The following is a 22,358-nucleotide window of genomic DNA, read 5'->3' on the forward strand; positions in this document are numbered from 1 at the left end:
TAATACTCTGAATTTTAATTTAATTCTAATAACACCCTAATTTCAAATTAACAGCACTCTAATTTTAAATTATATTTGATAGACTCAGAAAATGAGATCACTTTATGGAGTGTTTTGAGATCATTTTGTAGTAATTAGAAGAGAATAGTTTAAATAGTCTTTGTATGCCTCTTTATATAGGTTTAAAAGACAACCATCTTAGAGTGCGTTGAGATAGTGGAGAGATAATCCCTCAACTATCCCATTATTTGATATCCGTTGTAGATTTAAAAGGGTGTATTGAATTAAGATCGTGTAAGATTTGAAAAAAATTATTGAGTTTGATGGAATTGTAGATTTTTTAAGATTTCCACAGATTTCACTAGAATTCTACACAAAGTTTTATGGAATTGGTAAGATTTTTTTTATAGATTTTAATTGACTTTGATAGAATTACAATGATATTTATATCTAATCAAAATTAGTTTTAAGATCTAATTGAACAAATTAAAAGGTTTTAGAGCCCAACTGAAAAATAATGAGGGATCAAAAAGTAAATACATCATCTTCTCCAAATTTTTTTTTTCTTCATTAAAACCTTACCGCTGCCGACAGTGAAAATCCAGCAATGGCCAACGCCATCGACGGCCATCCTGTGCTATTAGAACAATCACGATGTGGTTAGAGGATCACAAACTTCTCGTTCTTTTACTGAAACGACGATTGTCTTATCAAAAAATTACAATATATATATATAAATTTAAAATCGAAAACCAACAACCACCGCTAGCCAGGACTCACGACAATTGACAGAGCTCGCACAAGGAGGAGGTTTTATATTAATTTAAAATTGATGCACGGCCATCGCTTGCGGCTCACGAAGCCTAGTAGTCCAGTCACAACAACGATAGATTGTATTCTTCACTTCTTTGACTATTCCAAAGCTTTTTCAATTTTTTTATATGATTAAATTATTATTTAATTGAAATCAATGCATAAAAATTTCAAAAAATAATCGAGTTATTTCTAAAAATTTGCAGCACTATTAATATTAATTTTGTCAAAATATCAAATTCTCAATACATGAATTAATTTAAAACTAATCCAATAATTAATATATTGTTTACATCTTAAGGGGTATGGATGGAAGTAGTACAGGTATTTTAGGGTGCCTGCTCCGCTTCAATCCATTTAAAGAGAATATGAATAATTATAAAATGGTTTGGAACGGATATGGATAGTGAACTTACTACCCGTAATGAATATGGATATTGAAATTATTACAGGTAGAATACGGGTACTATCCATAATGGATACAGGTAGGGAACGTGTATAGATATTTGGATATCTGCTTCGTTAACCGCTATATTAAACAGGTTGGGTAGTGGGTATCCACAGGTACCTTATCAATTATTAGTAAAAATGTATTTTAAATAAATTCAAATTCGAATAATTGAAGATTCGCGGGCATCTTACCCATTTAAGAGGTACTTTAAATGAGTTTTGAACATATACTGGTAGTAAAATTTAAACGGATTTGAATACGGGTACTTAAAAAAATATTTAAATGAGTTTAAAGCGAATAGGTTTAAAATTTGAAGGTGCCCACTCCGGTTCCATCCTTATTAAGGTGTATTGGATCAAGACTCTCTTGGAATTTAAAAGATTTTTGAAATCTTTGGGTTGGAGTATGTATTTGTAAATGACTATTTTATTTATACCTAAAATCTTAAAATCCAACGAAATCAATAATTTTATAAAATCCTTCGAAATCAGTAATTTTTTAAATACCATCAAATTTGTATGAACGTTTAAAAAGCCATAATTGAATACCATCAAATTTTTATTGTTTTATAAGAGTTTGAATTGAATACCACAAGATTTTAATACACTTTAAAAAGATCTAGATTGAATTCTAAAATTTTTTAAAATCTAATAGCGTGTTAATCCAATACACTCCTTAGATTTAAGAGAGATTTTTTAGGTATTTATAGAATTATGTAGATAATTATATTAAAAACATTAATATTCAAATATTAATCCTCACTTGTTTGTTTCTTTGTTCATGAACATTCATATGTTGAGCATGTGAGGTGACCGTCGAATGATATCTTGAATGTTGGTGTCAGATATTTTAGAACATGATTAACACGTGTTAAAATCTTCTCACATCATAGTGGAGGATACCCATTTGAATGTAACACAATCGTTCCACGTGCATTGATCCTACTGGTTGTTTAAATGTCAACAATAATCTTTCTTTTCCAGACTCTTTTATGCAAGTATTTCATGCTCACAGTCCAGACGAAGCATCATATGCATGGGAGTTATGGTGCTCTCGTAATTATACACTTTGAAATAATAATTGGCTATCTCCTCTCCAAATCCGTTGAAGATCCCATACAGACAAACTAAGTATATTAAAATAATTAATGTAATTTATAAATTAGATAATGATGTTCAAATATATAAATATATTTTTTTTTTACATTTTTATTTATATCTAATCGCTTATCTGCAGAGTAATAGTGACATTCACTAGGCCGACTTCTTCTTCTTCAATTTCTTTTTTTTTTCTTTTTCTTTTTTTTTTTTTAAATAATACTTATCTGCAAGCTATTTAATTATATTTTTAACACTGACATATGCAAAGAAAAAGAAATAACTCGAAAAATATTAAATAGCACTATCTCTTTATCTCTTATTCTTCAACTTTTCTATAATATCAGTTTGAATTTTCAAATCCAATCTTACCTTCTTTTACAACTTTTCCTTAACTCAAGCAGTTTATTATTTATTTTCAAATAAAAAGTAGTTTATTACTTTTTTTAAAAAAATATATTAACCCACTCACAATAAATTTTTAAGTTAAAATACATAGTTAATGTAAGGCATAAAAAATTATTGCTCCATCTCAAAATATAAGACCGTATTGAGTATTTTAAAGAGTAATAACGATCAATTTCTTTTTTTTTTTTATTTTATTTAATAATTATCTTTACAAGTTACTATTGATTTTATAAATAAATGACAATTTGGTCAAATTGTTCTTGATTTTATTGTAATTTAAGAGAATTAATCTCTCTGTCCACTTTTTTTTTTTCATTATAATTAATTCTTAAATTGTTTATTATAATTTTATTTTACTTTCAATAACCATTATTAATTCTTACTTATTATTCCAATTGGGTCTATCAGGAATGCTTTGGGAGAGGTGAACAAAGATAAAAGGGACGAGAGAGAAAAATAAGTAATTAAGGAATCAATAATAATATTATTGATCGGAGCGATGAAAAATTGAAAAAATGGAAAACATAGAAAAAAGAAATGAATAGTATATATGTAAGAAAAGGGAGAGTGGATGTCCTAATGGTCTCTCATGCTTGCGTGAGAATATGATGATAAGTTAGAGAGTGGTTAATGGGTTAATGCGCATGCTTTCTCAACTCACTTTATATTACTTAATCAATTTTTTCAACCCACACCATCATTTTTTTTCAATTTTCAATTATTATTATTATTAATTAATTAATTATTATTAGTTCCACCTTAACATCCTAAGAAGAGTTGCTTCAGATTGGTCACTCCCCAAAAAAAAAAAAAAAAAAAACATCAACATCACCCATTACTATGTGTACTCCTCTATCATTTTAGTAATAATAACGTCCAACGTGGACTTTTTCTTCTTATTATAATGAGTTGAGTGTATAAAAAAAAAAAAAAAAAAAGACACACACTAATGATTTATATGCTTTTTTTCAACTTAATAAAGTAGTATTTAATTTAACAATTGAGTGTCAAATTTGTTTTTATTGATTCAAAGATTTAGCAAAATATTTGTGAAATTTGTCAATTTAATAAATATCTTATAAGACGATGGTTATAGTAATTTATTAAATTTAAATTCTTTAATTAATTTAAACTTTAAATGCTTGTATTTTCACCCTTGCCAAACTGTAGTAATTGGATCATTTAGATGGTAATTGATTGGTAGTTTAGTTGTTAATAAATCTTTATTAAAAATAATAATAATAATAATAATTAATAGGTGGGTTGGCTACTCTTTAATTAAAAAATTAGTTACTGCTAATCAAAAATAATAAGGAAGGTCATTAAGCTTAATCTTAATCTCCCACTAACTTAAAATTCTCCCTTTCTCTTTCCAAATGGCAATGCCATATTCTGGTAATTGGTATCTATCACATGGAAGCCTCAAAACATATGTTAGGAATAGATATAATCAAAATCTTATAATCATACATTAAATAAATATAATATCACAAATGATAATGTTAGAAATAGATAACATATGTTACTAATTAACCAATTTGTAAATGATTTGAAGTTTTGTATATCAAAATCTAATTGTTTTACATATAGTTGACTTAAGAATACTTATACGTGATTGGCTTATTATTTTGCTGAGCCAGCGAAATGTGTTTGTTTAAAACTGAATTGACAATCGTGATAAAAAGTAGATAAGACTTACTTATATTCAGTGTATGGAATAAAAAATTATGAGGAGTTTTTTTTTTAAAAAAGTTATGATTATTTTATTTTTTTTTAGTAGGCGAATGCTAAAAAATATTATCTTTTAATTAAAAAATTTAGGGTGTGTTCAGTTGTAGAAAACTGGAGTAGTTTTCTATAATAGTTTTTCAAAATAACTGAAAAATGGAGTTTTGTATTCAAATCAGTTAGTTTTCTATTTGGAAAAATAGAAAACAGTTTTCCAATTTTCTAAAATTTAACTAAGATTTTAAAAACAGCTTTAAGTTGTTTTTCAGAGTTTTTCTTTATAACAAAAGACATGTTTTCCAACATGTTCTCTACTTTTAAAAAATGATATTTTCATAATTAAAATTATAATATCTGTAAATAATTTTTTCTATAAAATATTTTCATTTCAAAAAATAAAAATATTTAAATAAAATATAAATTTATATTATACTATAATAAATAATTAATTTTATTATTACAAATACATTATATGCTTTATTTTTAAAAAAAATTACAAAAACGATAGAAAATGATATTATATTATAAATAATCAATAAAAAAAATTCAAAAACTTTTACATAAAAAATTTCTGAACTTATTTTATATTATGAAAGTTATGAATAATGTTTGTCTCTTTTCTTCTTCTTCTTCTTCTTCCTTCAAACTCAATCCCTAAAATCGATCCAATCTCCATTGCCAGAAACTGTACTCTTTTTGTTTTTTCACAGTCCATACATGTTTTAAATGACGTGTTGAAATATTCCAGCGTAGGTGGCTATAAAAAAATCTGATATAGATTCAACCTGCCTAGCTACCTGGCTATTAAATCTGCCTAGGCTAGGATTCTGATATCTCTAGCCATTTATTTATATAATAGGATTTGTAACGCCTAAAATTCCACAAATTGTCCTCACCCATTCCGTCAAAAAGGTGAATTGACTAATCACCCACTTACAATAAATGAATTTTATACATATAATTTTTTATTTTAATCATCTAGCGTCTAAAATTTATCTAAGCGATTAATTTAAATTCGTCCCGAACAGATTTATAAAAAGTCAAAACGCTCTATTCATAAAAAGTCTTCCCATGTCAACAGTCAATTGACATTAAACATTTGATTACAATTATCTTTTATGATTCAGATATTAATCAGAAATGTTTTTTTTTTTTTTTTTTTTTGAAGATAATGTAATGAAATAATAGTCCCCATGAAAGACAAAAAAGAAAGTGGGATTCTGAGATCCAAATGATTGATGATTCTCATTATAGCCGTAAAGATTTAGGTTACAATGTGCATGAATGTATACTATAAAAGTCCTTATTAAGCGTGCAATGCCACGTTGCCTAATACCATCCATCCCTAATCATTTCCTTATTATTTTTTCCTCAACCTATCATTCCTACTAATAATTAATGCCTATGCTTCATATCAATTTCTATTTAATTTCACCTTTTCATAATTCCTTTTATCTCTATCTCAGAAAATTATGGGATGGGATTTGAGATTTTATGAAAAAAGTTATTCTTTTTTCTCATAGTTTTTTATTTTAATAATTAATTCAAATATTAAAATTAGAAAATAAAAAAAAAGAGCGAAATTCTCTTTTTTTTTTTTTTTTTCCATTATTTTCTCTCTAAATTGAAGAGTTTCAAAACGTATAAACACAGATGAAATATTAGTTCATCGAATATTTTCCTCGTTCGTCCCAGATAAGGGAAAAACATCTTTTCTTATATATTTCCGAAGTTATTTTCCTTCGAAAAACTACTCTCATCCAAACAAAGGGTTAGTGAAATTCCATAGTAGAAAATTTTCTTTAATTGATATCTTAAATGCGTAAATATGTGGTTAAGTATTATAAATATATCAACATTGTTAGTGTTTGATGAGTTTATGATCATCTCCAATCCGATGACTCTTGAAAGATTATACATAACCACAGCTGAGTAAGAGTCTTTTCAATCTCCATGTAAAGGACATCAACATCTTCCATCCAGGCACACACAATCAATCCTTAAACTCTTATATAGCTCTAACGTTATTATTAGAGTGCTTACATTTGAACCACGAACTAAGGATCACGTCTAATCATTGTTCATCCACATATTGATCTAGCTTCGGATTCATATCTTATCAGGTATAAATTGGCACCATTTGTGGAAAAAATAATACAAACAGATTGTTTTTTTCCAAAGAATGGAAGTAAGAACACTCAGAAATCAGAATAACCCCCTAAAGACTTCAAAGAGAAAGAGAAATCACAACAAAGAGATACCGCTGAGAATAGGACAATGAATGATGAAAGCCATGAAGAATTTGAAAACCTTGTTGGATAATTAAATTCTCCCATTCTCATCATTTGGTCATCATTATTCAAATTAACAAATATAAAACAAAAAGAATCCTCGCTGATACAGGCAATATGGTTAACCTCGTAACCTTTAATGTAGCATTAAATTTTATTTTTAAGAAAAAAAGATTCAATAAAGTCTCTTTTCCTCTAGTGGGCCAAACCTAAATTCTTCATTGGAGATGACCATCACAAGAGGGAGATCTGCAAGTCATAGATATTTCCCTATCTTACACAAACTGAAGCATAGATCTTTTTTTCACCCATTAAAAAGCAACACACACACACATATATATATATATATATATATATATCATCAAAATCATCATCATCAATGATAGTCAAAAAAAAAAACAATGTACTATCCAGAATATAAAAAGGGATTTGCTGCACTCAAAGAAATTCAAATCCAATGGTTGAAGAGTGCATTTTAGCAACCAAGAATCCATTCTTTACATTTTTAACTTTGAAATGGGTTTCTCTTTATTTTATGCATGTGGACTGAAGGACAATGGTAGAAACATAAACAAAAACAAGTATGAAGAGGAAATGGTAAGAGACATCTTTGTTTTGCAATAAAGACTAATAAAAGGGTCAAAAGACAATTAAGGTTAAGGTTAAGGTTGTTAAATGTTAATGGGACAATTATTATAAAGAATGAAATGAATTGAATGCACAACAAAAAAAAATAATAATTAAAATGGAAAAAAAAAGAAAAAAAAGAAAAAAGGGAGGACAGAAATCCATTCCCAATATCCATTATTACATATAATGACAATAAAATAATGGGATAAGAACATGAGTGGTGGGACCCAACCACCCAAATGATTTGGTGAGATCTTATGTTGTGTGTGTGTAAACGTAATCTGGTTGTTTTCTTTTGGAGCACAAAACGCCGTCCTTTTCACCACTAGAAACTCGGAGTGCGCTGCCACGTGTCGACTTCCCAACTCAGTTGGCAATCTCACTAAATGACAACTACCATTTGCCCTTTCTTTACGAAATTAACATATACATTAGCTGTAGATAGATTTTTCCATTTTTTTTTAATATAAAAATCTAATAATAATAAAATTTATTATCTTCACTAATTCTTCAACTTAACATAAATAAAAATATTTATTGCCTTTCTTTTTCATTTCTTTATTTGTTCCAACTAGGGTTATGAGCAATGAGTAAGCTATTAAATAATCATCCACCCATTTGGGTGTTCCAATTTGTTGCATTTTTAATATTATATTTCAATTTTAATTAATATCCTAATTAAAATTTCAGAAACTCTTTTTTTAGAAAGAAACTCCTTCTTATGTAATTTGAAAAGAAAATTCCTAAAATGTCCTTTTTAATTATAGGTAAAGCTTAGAATTTCGAATCCTTGATTTTACAGGTAAAACTTGTCTGGAATGAAACCTATTGATATAAACCGTGTGATGTTAATTCCAAAACTAATGAAAGACGAAAACAAAATCAAAGAAGAAAAAAAAAAAGGATAAATAAAAGAATCATACCCTAAAAATTGTATTTAATTTTAATCAAAGAAGAAGCTTACTGCATATAGATAGAGGATTGATGGCATAGGGTTACCTTTTTAAAAAAAATTGGGAAATTCTCTTAATCCCTTTTAGCAAGTTAGTCAATTGATTAAAAGCAAAGAGATTATGCATTATCTCAGGTGGCAAACTGAAGTGGGTGAGTTATAGGGTATGATACCCCAGAAAAGAAGGGTGAGAATCCACTAAAAATAGAGCTAAAAGATAATAAGATTTGAAAGAACAATGTTGGAATGAATAAGAATATATAGTTTAAAAAGCAAATAGGCACTAGTGGAACCTAAACTCTCATGCTTGTTTAAAATATACACAAGTTGATAGTCTAGAAAGAACATGCACTCAAATATTAGGATGCCCACCCACAGACCACAGCTTCCAAGTAGCAAACACTGTTACACAGTACACACTCTCTCATCCTTTTCTTTTAGCTCGGAGAGACTTGTTTTTATATAATTATAAACTTACTCTACCTGTAAAATTTCAAGATCACGAGTTCAAACCTTTGTATAACATTAAACTTGCTCCACCTGTGATTTTAAGATATGGGTTCGAACTTTTGTATAACAGTAAACTTATTCTACCTATAATGTCAAGATCGTAGGTTCAAACTTTTGTATAACAGTAAGCTTACTGTATCTATAATTTTAAAATCATGGGTTCGAATTGCAAATACAACATCTCTGCAAAAGCAAAACAACCTGTTATATCAAAAATGACACAATGTTTTTAATCAAATCAAAGAAAAAGCAATGGTACGGATCAAAATTTAAAAAAAAAAATTGTAAAAGAATAAATACCTCTCTTATCAAATTGAATTCCCATCAATGAAATAGAGAGAAAAAAACCCATTAAATAACCTGCAAGAAAATATACGAGCCTGGTACTATATGGACCCATACGCTATACTCTCATCTTAGTGCTCTGCAATAAATATATTTTTTTTTTATGGACAGAAATTGGAATCTGATTGATGGGTGCTCTTTAATCATTTCTCTCTCTTATTCAGCTTAAAATAAAAAAAAAAAAAAAAAGGAAGAGAGAGAATATTATGGTAAGACTATGCTTAGCATCTATACTTCCAACTTTTAAATGAATATTATTATTAAGGATTATGCAATAATAATATAATTATACACAAGTATATTAATCACATGCAAATGCAAATGCAATGATCAATAGTCATATCGAATTTCGGTGATACGAATGTTGAAAACTACAGTAAAAATCAAATGGCAGTTGATAAGGAATATAAGAATCAGTTAGCTTTACACAGAAAAGCACCCATTTATATGTGCATTACCTTTACTTTTTATTTTACCAATTCAATTCACCTTCCCTTCTTTTGTAAAATTGTAGCTTTCTTTTGCACCCTCTCCCTAGACTCTTCTTCTTCTTCTTCTTCTTCTTCTTCTTCTTCTCCTCTGTAGCACTAAAGAAAAAGCAAATTCCCCTGTACGAAAAGCAAAAATATCCTGGGCTGCCTTGTAAATAACACGCGCTAACTGTATACATATTAACCATTTTGGAGAAGTAACATTTTATTTTTAATGAATCTTTTCAACCCAGTCAAGTAAATTCCAATATATGCATGAATGATTTGACTTCGTTTACATGAGATAAGAATATACATTAGAAAATGAACAAGTGCAAAGTGTTAATGACCGACATTTTATGGATAGCCACAAATGTAAAGAAAAGTGAAGAATATATATGCTTGTTCTTCTTTTTTTTTTTTTGTCTCCCAAAAAAATATAAGTTTGTTTTCTCATACCTCCTTTTTTTACAAGTTTCACCGCTTGAACTTGGTCCTAAAACAAAGAAGAAAGAGATGTCATGTCGTTGTCCATAGAATGCTACAAAGATATATGAAAATAACTAAACTTTCTTTAAATATTAGATTAACCTATGCATTTTCTTTATTAAGCATTTCAAGTGGAGTCATTTAAATGGAGTATGCAATCTAACAGAAAATAGGAATTCTCTTTTTTATTTTTTTCCTTATGGTATATTATTGAAAATTTATTAAAGGAGAAAAAGTTATCAGGGTTCAAACCTAAATTTCTGGTATAATGAAAATAAACACTCAGACCTCAAACATATTAATCTGACGGCTTGAAGGGGGTATTTTTCAAAATGCAATATTTGTATGACATAATCATCTCTAAGCTCCATTCATGCATAAAACTCAATCTATTTATACATATAAAGAGACACAATTACTTATATATGTTCTTTCACTAATGTTTGAGTATATATATATAAGTAAATCTAAGTATGTGTGTTGGTGTGTGTATATATACATATTATATTGTGAATCTCCAAACTATTACAAATATTTAGCCCTTGTAAGATCCCACTTGCTTGATGTTCTAGGTACTCTGTTGTGAAGTGGTGGAAAGCACCATTATTTGTCTAGCAGATAGATAGTACCTAACAATTCCTTCTTTTTTTTCCAAATTCACATGCATAAAACTAACGCTTTGTATGCAGTGCGCATGTGCACCATAAGCACATAAGAAAAAAGTAGGCTGAAAAAACACAAGAAAAAAAAAAAAGTCAGTTCTTTTTTTCTTTTCTTTTCTCTCTAATTATAAAATACATTAAGTTGTATTCTAGCATTCCCATGTGCTTTATGATGCAGTAGTTATTTTCATTACTAAACTAATGATGATTCCAGAAAAACAGTAGTTGATAATATGGTTATACACTCCTGAAATTTGATATTGTATGAGTGGTATGTCTCATTTCCCAATTGCAACAGTCTAATGCCGGCCACATGAAGATGTATATATATGCACCCATATAAACATAAGAAGAAAGAAAGAGAGAATATGCCAATTAAGGGAAATTCCAGACGAGATTAGCATAATTAATGACAATTAAAAGTTAACGACCGAATTCTAGTCTCAAGTCTCCCTATTTATTATTATTATACGTTGAAATTTTCACTAATATGATAGCTTTTTGTGTAATGCCCTGCTTTTTTATGAATAAAAACCTAAAATAAGAAAAAGTTAGTAATGGAATATATAGTTAAAATATTTAAAGCAAATTAAAGAAGGTGGGAGCTCACCATGGAGACTTAAACCTACTAGGCCTACATCATTTAACTTTAGCCAACAGGAGAAATCCTAGTTTCTACATCTCTACAACTATATATTTATGTGCTCAATGGTTCACTTTAGGAAGCTAAGTTAAGAGAAACATACCTCAACTTCAACCTTCCCTAATCACACACCAAGCAACCATCCACCACCAAAACCACCACCACCACCACCACCACCACCATCATTACCACCACCAAGAACGTATATAGTGCATATATAGTGCAAACTGTGTTCCAGTGGCAGCAAGTACAATCAGCTAGGCAGAGAAATATGTCTGAACCTAATGATGGAGCTGTTCTTGCCTACCCCGTACAACCCAATTCACAGTCTGTCCTCCAACTCTCAATATATCCTATAGCTTTGAAGGTCTCTTTTCTCAACTACTAGCACATATGATATTCTAACATAATATTTTTACAAGTTCTTGATTAGACTAATTAATCAACATTTTTATTATACTAATTTTTTTTTTCAACTTGAATTTTCTTAATTTTCAGTTTGAGGAAGTTGTGTACAAAGTTAAACTGGAGCAGAAAGGAGTCTGTTGGGGTGGTACATGGGGTACAAAAGAAAAGACTATATTAAATGGGATAACTGGTATGGTTTGCCCTGGTGAGATCCTAGCAATGCTAGGACCATCTGGAAGTGGAAAAACTACCCTTCTTACTGCTCTAGGAGGCCGTCTTAATGGCAAGTTGTCTGGTAAGGTGACATACAATGGCCAACCTTTCTCCGGCACCATCAAGCGTCGAACAGGATTCGTTGCTCAGGATGATGTATTATACCCTCATCTCACTGTAACTGAAACTCTTGTATTTACTGCGTTGCTAAGGCTACCTAAAACCTTAACCAATGAAGAGAAATTAAGGCATGTGGAGCGTATTATAGCTGAACTGGGATTGACAAGGTGTCAAAATAGTATGATAGGAGGGCCACTCTTTAGAGGGATATCAGGAGGGGAGAAGAAAAGGGTAAGTATAGGTCAAGAAATGTTAATCAATCCAAGCTTGCTACTGCTAGATGAACCTACTTCAGGTCTGGACTCAACCACTGCTCAAAGGATTATTACTACAATCAAACGGCTAGCTAGTGGTGGAAGAACTGTTGTTACTACCATTCACCAGCCCTCAAGTAGACTTTACCACATGTTTGATAAGGTTGTCTTGCTATCAGAAGGCAGCCCCATTTATTATGGTCCTGCGTCTTCAGCCTTGGATTATTTTTCTTCTATTGGCTTCTCTACATCTATGACAATCAATCCAGCTGACTTATTGCTTGATCTCGCCAATGGTAATTTCAAATTCTCTCTCTCTTTATATATAATGTTTAATTTTCAGTCTATAGAGCTTCCTTCCTTTCTGTTCATAATTTTCTCCATCATTTACTGCTTTTTGTACTTGTGAAATTTTTTAAGGAGAGAGAAATGTTAAAAATAAAATTCAGCTTTCTGCACTGTGAGATGGACACTCGTTCATCCTCTCATTTTGAATCATTTTCATAAGAGTGGGATGTCAGGTGGCCCACTGAAGGTGGTGCGCTCTTAAACTTGCACCTTTCATGAAATGGAGTAAACCAACCCCACTCCATTCCACCATGCACCCATCCCCAAGAAAAGAAAAAAAAACATGTATATAATAATAATAATAATAATAATAATAACACTTGTACGGTAATTGCTTTGGAAAATTATATTCGTCCCTATTTCTCATTAAGACAAACCTTCAAGAAAAAGTTCACGTTTTATACACAACTGTTTATATACACAAAAATACATATGTTCTATATTTATATAGTTTATTAGAACAAAAAAGTATATTATCCTGATAACTGTTTGAAATTGGAAAAATTCCAGGCATTGCCCCTGATTCTAAACATGTGACTGAGCAAGGAGAGAACATGGAACAAGAACAGAAGTTGGTGAAGGAAGCTCTTCTTTCTGGTTATGAGAAGAACATTTCCACAAGACTAAAAGCTGAGCTTTGCAGTTTGGATGTGAGCTATACAAAAGAAGCCTCTACAAGTATGTGTATGTGTGCGTGTGTGTGTATATATATACACTATGTATCCCTCTCATCTGTTATAATCACAATCAAAGTCCTGTACTTTTTTTTCACTGAGTACTGATACTGGTAACTATCAGGACTTGATACTAAGGCAGAACAATGGTGTACAAGCTGGTGGTATCAGTTCAAAGTGCTATTTCAACGAGGATTGAGGGAAAGAAGATATGAATCTTTCAACAGGTTAAGAATTTTTCAAGTAATCAGCGTCGCTGTACTTGGCGGACTCCTTTGGTGGCATACACCAACTTCTCACATTCAAGACCGCGTAAGAACTAGTCTTTTAGTTTATCGCAAGGATACTAATCTAGAAACTAAATCATCAATTCAAAATTCAAGTTGCTTTCCCAATTTAAATAATGAGCTTTTTCTTTTTCTCTGCAGATTGCATTGCTCTTCTTCTTCTCAGTGTTTTGGGGATTTTACCCACTGTACAATGCAGTGTTTACATTTCCACAAGAAAGAAGGATGTTGATAAAAGAAAGAGCATCTGGAATGTATCACCTTTCATCCTATTTCCTAGCCCGAACATTTGGAGACCTGCCATTGGAGCTTGCACTCCCAACTGCATTTGTCTTCATAATCTACTGGATGGGAGGGCTTAAGGCTGATCCAATTACTTTCATCCTTTCCCTACTTGTGGTTCTCTACAATGTTCTTGTCTCACAAAGTCTTGGATTAGCTATTGGTGCTATTCTAATGGATATAAAACAAGCCACGACATTAGCTTCAGTTACGACTCTGGTTTTCCTAATTGCAGGAGGATACTATGTTCAGCAGATCCCTACCTTTATAGTATGGCTAAAGTACTTGAGCTATAGCTACTATTGTTACAAGCTCCTGCTTGGTGTTCAGTACAGTGAGGATGATTATTATGAGTGCTCAAAGGGAGTTTTGTGCAGGGTAGGAGATTTTCCTGCTGTTAAATCAATGGGTTTGAACCATTTGTGGGTTGATGTATGCATTATGGCTCTAATGTTGGTGGGTTATCGACTCGTTGCATATTTAGCACTGCATAGAGTGCAATTGAGGTAAAGTCATTAGCAGAGAGATCCATTTTCAAGAAACATAATAGACAGTTTGAAGAGTTTTTTCCTTCTTCAACCGCGCCAGGAATAATTAATTAATAATGTTAGACTTACAAGGGAATATATTATAAGGTTGTAAGAGTTTTATCGACTTCACCTCTGAGTTGATGTATTGACTTGTTGTTTGTTACACTTTTTAGATATGATGCTAACTCACCAAGTTTTAATTTTCTCAATAAACCAAATATATCTATTACCCTATTAACGGAAAGGAAAAGAGCATCTGCATTTCCTGTTGCAGCAAAGAAAAAAGAAAATGACCATACCTTATAGTCCACTAACCAAAACTGCTATATGGAATTGATTTTTGGTTCTTTGTCGGGCTTTCCATAAGTGATTGCCTTTGTTTAATGAATGGCTTACTGCAGAAACAAATGAACAAGTAGGGAATAACTGAAAGTGATAGACAGGAAAGATCACAAACAGTAAAGGAATAATAAGCCTTGTTTGTCACTTTTTTACTTTTAGTTCATTATTCGTTAAAAATAATGAATGGAGAGAGTTAAATTTGGACATGTTATGGTCAAAAGTGAGACAATCATCAAATTAATACACATGTTTGAGAAAAGAATTATTAACAAGAAATCCTATTCAAAAGCTATTACAACAATAAATATTGCATAATAAAGTAATTTGCAACTTAAGGAAACTCTGTCTCTCCTTTATATAGTTTGACTCAGACCCAATTCTTTATGGAGCTGGAACAAGTGAATCAACATACAAAAGGAAAAAGAAGAGAGAATGTAATTTGAGATGGTTAATAAGTAAACTATAACATTATTCACTTATCTATAAAAGTACCATTTTCTTGGATCGGATTATCCGCGATCCAGCTCAATTCATTCATTAAAATAACTCGATTCATAGGTTATAGGTTATCTCGTTTAAAAATTAATCAGGACAACTCAGCTCATTTACGACCCTAAAGTTGCAATCCTAATTATATAACAAGTTGCAAAAGCAAAATCCAACACAATAAGGAGAAGAGGCCCACAAGGAGTGGACAAGCAAAGATGAGTCAAACAATTTGGGGATATGGTTGGAGAGTGGAGTCATTCAACAACACCAAATGGCACCTAAAAATCAGTTTCATTATTTAGATATGTTGAGATGAGATAGTGCAAAACCCACATCATATTTTTCAAATAAAATAGAAGAAGACAAGAAACAATGTACATACCAGACATAGACCTCTCAATCTTCTTCTTCTCCTTTTCCTCCTCCTCCACCACCACCACCACCACCAAGAACGTATATAGTGCATATATAGTGCAAACTGTGTTCCAGTGGCAGCAAGTACAATCAGCTAGGCAGAGAAATATGTCTGAACCTAATGATGGAGCTGTTCTTGCCTACCCCGTACAACCCAATTCACAGTCTGTCCTCCGACTCTCAATATATCCTATAACTTTGAAGGTCTCTTTTCTCAACTACTAGCACATATGATATTCTAACATAATATTTTTACAAGTTCTTGATTAGACTAATTAATCAATATTTTATTATACTAATTTTTTTTTTTCAACTTGAATTTTCTTAATTTTCAGTTTGAGGAAGTTGTGTACAAAGTTAAACTGGAGCAGAAAGGAGTCTGTTGGGGTGGTACATGGGGTACAAAAGAAAAGACTATATTAAATGGGATAACTGGTATGGTTTGCCCTGGTGAGATCCTAGCAATGCTTGGACCATCTGGAAGTGGAAAAACTACCCTTCTTACTGCTCTAGGAGGCCGTATTAATGGCAAGTTGTCTGGTAAGGTGACATACAATGGCCAACCTTTCTCCGGCACCATCAAGCGTCGAACAGGATTCGTTGCTCAGGATGATGTATTATACCCTCATCTCACTGTAACTGAAACTCTTGTATTTACTGCGTTGCTAAGGCTACCTAAAACCTTAACCAATGAAGAGAAATTAAGGCATGTGGAGCGTATTATAGCTGAACTGGGATTGACAAGGTGTCAAAATAGTATGATAGGAGGGCCACTCTTTAGAGGGATATCAGGAGGGGAGAAGAAAATAAGTATAGGTCAAGAAATGTTAATCAATCCAAGCTTGCTACTGCTAGATGAACCTACTTCAGGTCTGGACTCAACCACTGCTCAAAGGATTATTACTACAATCAAACGGCTTGCTAGTGGTGGAAGAACTGTTGTTACTACCATTCACCAGCCCTCAAGTAGACTTTACCACATGTTTGATAAGGTTGTCTTGCTATCAGAAGGCAGCCCCATTTATTATGGTCCTGCGTCTTCAGCCTTGGATTATTTTTCTTCTATTGGCTTCTATACATCTATGACAATCAATCCAGCTGACTTATTGCTTGATCTCGCGAATGGTAATTTCAAATTCTCTCTCTCTTTATATATAATGTTTAATTTTCAGTCTATAGAGCTTCCTTCCTTTCTGTTCATAATTTTCTCCATCATTTACTGCTTTTTGTACTTGTGAATTTTTTTAAGGAGAGAGAAATGTTAAAAATAAAATTCAGCTTTCTGCACTGTGAGATGGACACTCGTTCATCCTCTCATTTTGAATCATTTTCATAAGAGTGGGATGTCAGGTGGCCCACTGAAGGTGGTGCGCTCTTAAACTTGCACCTTTCATGAAATGGAGTAAACCAACCCCACTCCATTCCACCATGCACCCATCCCCAAGAAAAGAAAAAAAAACATGTATATAATAATAATAATAATAATAATAATAACACTTGTACGGTAATTGCTTTGGAAAATTCTATTCGTCCCTATTTCTCATTAAGACAAACCTTCAAGAAAAAGTTCACGTTTTATACACAACTGTTTATATACACAAAAATACATATGTTCTATATTTATATAGTTTATTAGAACAAAAAAGTATATTATACTGATAACTGTTTGAAATTGGAAAAATTCCAGGCATTGCCCCTGATTCTAATCATGTGACTGAGCAAGGAGAGAACATGGAACAAGAACAGAAGTTGGTGAAGGAAGCTCTTCTTTCTGGTTATGAGAAGAACATTTCCACAAGACTAAAAGCTGAGCTTTGCAGTTTGGATGTGAACTATACAAAAGATGTCTTCATGTTGTTAATTCATAGTTTATTTGATATTTCTTTTGCTATAAATGTAAATGCATGTTAATATTTGAGATTTTATGATTATAAATGATTTTACGAAATTTGTGTTTTAAGTAAGTTGCCATCGCAATTTTGGTAAGTATGTGAATTATGAGCACCACTGAGTTTTATACTCAGCGCGTCGATTTTTATCACGCGTAGGTTGAAGATGTGAATGCTACTTGAAGAGTAGAAGCATCTTATCAAAGCAGAAGTCACTAATTTGGTAGTAGTCGATTGAGATTTATGTACTTAAGAATTATGGCATGTATAATTATTACATTTTTTGGAGATTATGTTATTTGAATTATATGTAATAATAAATTATTTTGGTTTATATATTTGGAGATAAGCATAGGATTTATTAAATGAGTGAATATGAAATATTTTAAGTCAGTTGATATGATTACTTCATTAAGACTTGATATCTATAATGAATGCAAGTAATTGATGAATCGAAAATACTATTGAGGATTTATTTAGTTATGAAAACATAAAAGTGTTGTTGTGTTATAATAATTATTTGGAGATGTTGGACATTTGGAGTTTCATTGGGAGTATTTTGTATTCACATGTTTGGCGAGCTCAGTTTTTAAAGAGATATTCTTACAGTATTTTTGTAGGATTGTTCCCAATGTATATATATTAAAAAAAAAAAAAGATAAGAAAATGAAATGACATTTCTATTATAAAAAAAAAATAATATACTCATGAAACTTGTGAATACCCAATTACTTCTAATGTAAAATTTTAGTTTTATGATTTATATGTTAAGTTAAGACGGTGTCTCCGGCACCGAATGTGGCATCCGCCGTCGAGTCTCTCGGGATTGGGTGGCGGGTGTTACAAAAGATGCCTCTACAAGTATGTGTATGTGTGCGTGTGTGTGTATATATATGCACACTATGTATCCCTCTCATCTGTTATAATCACAATCAAAGTCCTGTACTATTTTTTCACTGAGTACTGACACTGGTAACTATCAGGAATTGATACTAAGGCAGAACAATGGTGCACAAGCTGGTGGCATCAGTTCAAAGTCCTATTTCAACGAGGATTGAGGGAAAGGAGATATGAATCTTTCAACAGGTTAAGAATTTTTCAAGTGATCAGCGTCGCTGTACTTGGCGGACTCCTTTGGTGGCATACACCAACTTCTCACATTCAAGACCGCGTAAGAACTAGTCATTTAGTTTATCACAAGGAGACTAATCTAGAAACTAAATCATCAATTCAAAATTCAAGTTGCTTTCCCAATTTAAATAATGAGCTTTTTCTTTTTCTCTGCAGATTGCATTGCTCTTCTTCTTCTCAGTGTTTTGGGGATTTTACCCACTGTACAATGCAGTGTTTACATTTCCACAAGAAAGAAGCATGTTGATAAAAGAAAGAGCATCTGGAATGTATCACCTTTCATCCTATTTCCTAGCCCGAACATTTGGAGACCTGCCATTGGAGCTTGCACTCCCAACTGCATTTGTCTTCATAATCTACTGGATGGGAGGGCTTAAGGCTGATCCAATTACTTTCATCCTTTCCCTACTTGTGATTCTCTACAATGTTCTTGTCTCACAAAGTCTTGGATTAGCTATTGGTGCTATTCTAATGGATATAAAACAAGCCACGACATTAGCTTCAGTTACGACTCTGGTTTTCCTAATTGCAGGAGGATACTATGTTCAGCAGATCCCTACCTTTATAGTATGGCTAAAGTACTTGAGCTATAGCTACTATTGTTACAAGCTCCTGCTTGGTGTTCAGTACAGTGAGGATGATTATTATGAATGCTCAAAGGGAGTTTTGTGCAGGGTAGGAGATTTTCCTGCTGTTAAATCAATGGGTTTGAACCATTTGTGGGTTGATGTATGCATTATGGCTCTAATGTTGGTGGGTTATCGACTCGTTGCATATTTAGCACTGCATAGAGTGCAATTGAGGTAAAGTCATTAGCAGAGAGATCCATTTTCAAGAAACATAATAGACAGTTTGAAGAGTTTTTTCCTTCTTCAACCGCGCCAGGAATAATTAATTAATAATGTTAGACTTACAAGGGAATATATTATAAGGTTGTAAGAGTTTTATCGACTTCACCTCTGAGTTGATGTATTGACTTGTTGTTTGTTACACTTTTTAGATATGATGCTAACTCACCAAGTTTTAATTTTCTCAATAAACCAAATATATCTATTACCCTATTAAAGGAAAGGAAAAGAGCATCTGCATTTCCTGTTGCAGCAAAGAAAGAAGAAAATGACCATACCTTATAGTCCACTAACCAAAACTGCTATATGGAATTGATTTTTGGTTCTTTGTCGGGCTTTCCATAAGTGATTGCCTTTGTTTAATGAATGGCTTCCTGCAGAAACAAATGAACAAGTAGGGAATAACTGATAGTGATAGACAGGAAAGATCACAAACAGTAAAGGAATAATAAGCCTTGTTTGTCACTTTTTTACTTTTAGTTCATTATTCGTTAAAAATAATGAATGGAGAGAGTTAAATTTGGACATGTTATGGTCAAAAGTGAGACAATCATCAAATTAATATATATGTTTGAGAAAAGAATTATTAACAAGAAATCCTATTCAAAAGCTATTACAACAATAAATATTGCATAATAAAGTAATTTGCAACTTAAGGAAACTCTGTCTCTCCTTTTTATAGTTTGACTCAGACCCAATTCTTTATGGAGCTGGAACAAGTGAATCAACATACAAAAGGAAAAAGAAGAGAGAATGTAATTTGAGATGGTTAATAAGTAAACTATAACATTATTCACTTATCTAAGTACGTTTTCTTGGATCGGATTATCCTCGATCCAGCTCAATTTATTTATTAAAATAACTCGATTCATAGATTACAGGTTATCTCATTAAAAATTAATCAGGACAACTCGGCTCATTTACGACCCTAATTATATAACAAGTTACAACCCTAATTATTTAACAAGTTGCAAAAGCAAAATCCAACACAATAAGGAGAAGAGGCCCACAAGGAGTGGACAAGCAAAGATGAGTCAAACAATTTGGGGATATGGTTGGAGAGTGGAGTCATTCAACAACACCAAATGGCACCTAAAAATCAGTTTCATTATTTAGATATGTTGAGATGAGATAGTGCAAAACCCACATCATATTTTTCAAATAAAATAGAAGAAGACAAGAAACAATGTACATACCAGACATAGACCTCTCAATCTTCTTCTTCTCCTTTTCCTCCTCCTTCCTGACAAATGACGAGATATATTGTGATTAGGTTTTAATTGTATAGAGCACGCATTGAAGCGACAGCGTCCATAGCCCATGATGAGACTGATTGAGATTCTACTCCATATCTAATGATAATCATTCAGGCGTGATCCAGTTTGCACATACTCATCATTTGCTCTCTGAATCACCAACTTGGATAGGATACGATTTGTGGATATCAACAGAATCGTTTTTGTCAAACCTTTCGTTTTGGCGCATTCATAATTATATATCGGCTTTTACCACGGTGCGGTGCAGAATTCAAAAATTCTGCAAAACTACAAAATTCTGCATACAGAATAATAAAAAAATTCAAATAGAAATAATAATATTATTAATTATTCTTGTTGCAATTAAATCCAACAGTGTATACAAAATTTATTTAAATCCAATGGTTATAATAATTTCTTCATGGATAGATAAATTTTCTATTTCCTATCCTAGTTTTATCTAGATCTAATATATAAATTTAGTGTTAGAACTTTGACTAATTATTTTTATGGCCTCTTCAACTTTACAAGAGTTCAATCATATGATTCTACATTTTATGTGTTGCTATGGTAACTTGTTACAAGGAGTATACATAATATAATTTGTTGCAAAATCACTTTAAAACGATCTTTGTACCCATCAACGGTAAGTTTTTTTTTTTTTATTATTTTTTATTACTAGGTTAAGCTAACTCAAGATAAATCAATAGGTCCTACGCTAAATATCATTTTAATCCTTTTTATACTTTAATTTTTAAACTATGGTGCCAATATATCCAAGTTTTCAAATGAAAGACGTACGGAATACAAAGGTTATTGTAGAGTAATTTTGCAATAAGTCACATATTTGAGGGTATTTTTATAGTTTAAGCCTATTGTATATAGCTTTTTTTAAGAAGAACTTTCATCTTAAATCACATATAAAAAAATTAAATATATTTATTTTTAAATATTTTTTGAAAACATGAATTTTTTTAACTCATACAAATCTATTATTTTTCTCTCAGTTCTTACACTCGTTCGCTCTGTAAATTATTTTTATTTATTTTAATAATTTTTTATAGGTCTTGAAATATGTTATAATATTAAAAATCATGAAAAGAAAAATAAAAAAATAATTCAAATTAAAAAGCAAAGAATACATCAAATAAATTGTCCATGCCCAGAAAGGGTGTGCACGGGACTAGGGGAATCCCAATCCATTTTCGAAAACAGTCCCGAATTTTTCATCATGAGAAAACCCGATATTAGTTTAATTGTTTTGTTCTGAATCTCGTCCCAAAAGTAATTATAGGGTGAGACTAGTTCTTTGATTAAAACTGACCCGTACAACCCCAAGTCCTGTCCCATCCTGAAAATTAGAAATTTCCGTCCCATTTTTTCT

The 22,358-nt window shown here is 31.4% G+C and overlaps 1 protein-coding gene, 1 long non-coding RNA gene and 1 pseudogene across 4 annotated transcripts; 2 read left to right on the top strand and 1 right to left on the bottom strand.

Annotated features, from left to right (window-relative positions):
* Window positions 1–8,609: 8,609 nt before the first annotated feature.
* LOC149492847 (uncharacterized) lies at window positions 8,610–21,287 on the bottom strand. 2 transcript variants are annotated; one of them, XR_016318777.1, is made up of 5 exons: window positions 20,915–21,287; window positions 19,997–20,092; window positions 14,905–15,000; window positions 10,155–10,191; window positions 8,610–9,833 (listed from the first exon to the last, which is right to left on the bottom strand). It is a non-coding gene; the product is annotated as an uncharacterized LOC149492847 (long non-coding RNA). The 2 variants fall into 2 exon arrangements; XR_016318778.1 differs by lacking the exons at window positions 19,997–20,092; window positions 20,915–21,287 and adding an exon at window positions 15,819–15,946.
* On the top strand, window positions 11,554–14,734 carry LOC149492848 (ABC transporter G family member 14-like). The gene is made up of 5 exons (XM_089716157.1): window positions 11,554–11,856; window positions 11,988–12,780; window positions 13,343–13,510; window positions 13,631–13,818; window positions 13,935–14,734. Exons 1-5 carry the CDS (start codon window positions 11,761–11,763, stop codon window positions 14,583–14,585), a joined length of 1,896 nt encoding a protein of 631 aa, XP_089572283.1. The 5' UTR covers window positions 11,554–11,760; the 3' UTR covers window positions 14,586–14,734.
* LOC149492849 (ABC transporter G family member 14-like) lies at window positions 15,608–19,826 on the top strand (annotated as a pseudogene). The gene is made up of 5 exons (XR_016318776.1): window positions 15,608–16,054; window positions 16,186–16,975; window positions 17,538–17,717; window positions 18,723–18,910; window positions 19,027–19,826. The product of XR_016318776.1 is annotated as an ABC transporter G family member 14-like (transcript).
* Window positions 21,288–22,358: the final 1,071 nt, after the last annotated feature.

Source organism: Jatropha curcas, chromosome 11 (genome assembly GCF_041381405.1).
Source record: "Jatropha curcas cultivar XTBG-Jc1 chromosome 11, XTBG_Jcur_1.0, whole genome shotgun sequence".
In the NCBI taxonomy this organism is placed as follows: Eukaryota; Viridiplantae; Streptophyta; class Magnoliopsida; order Malpighiales; family Euphorbiaceae; genus Jatropha; species Jatropha curcas.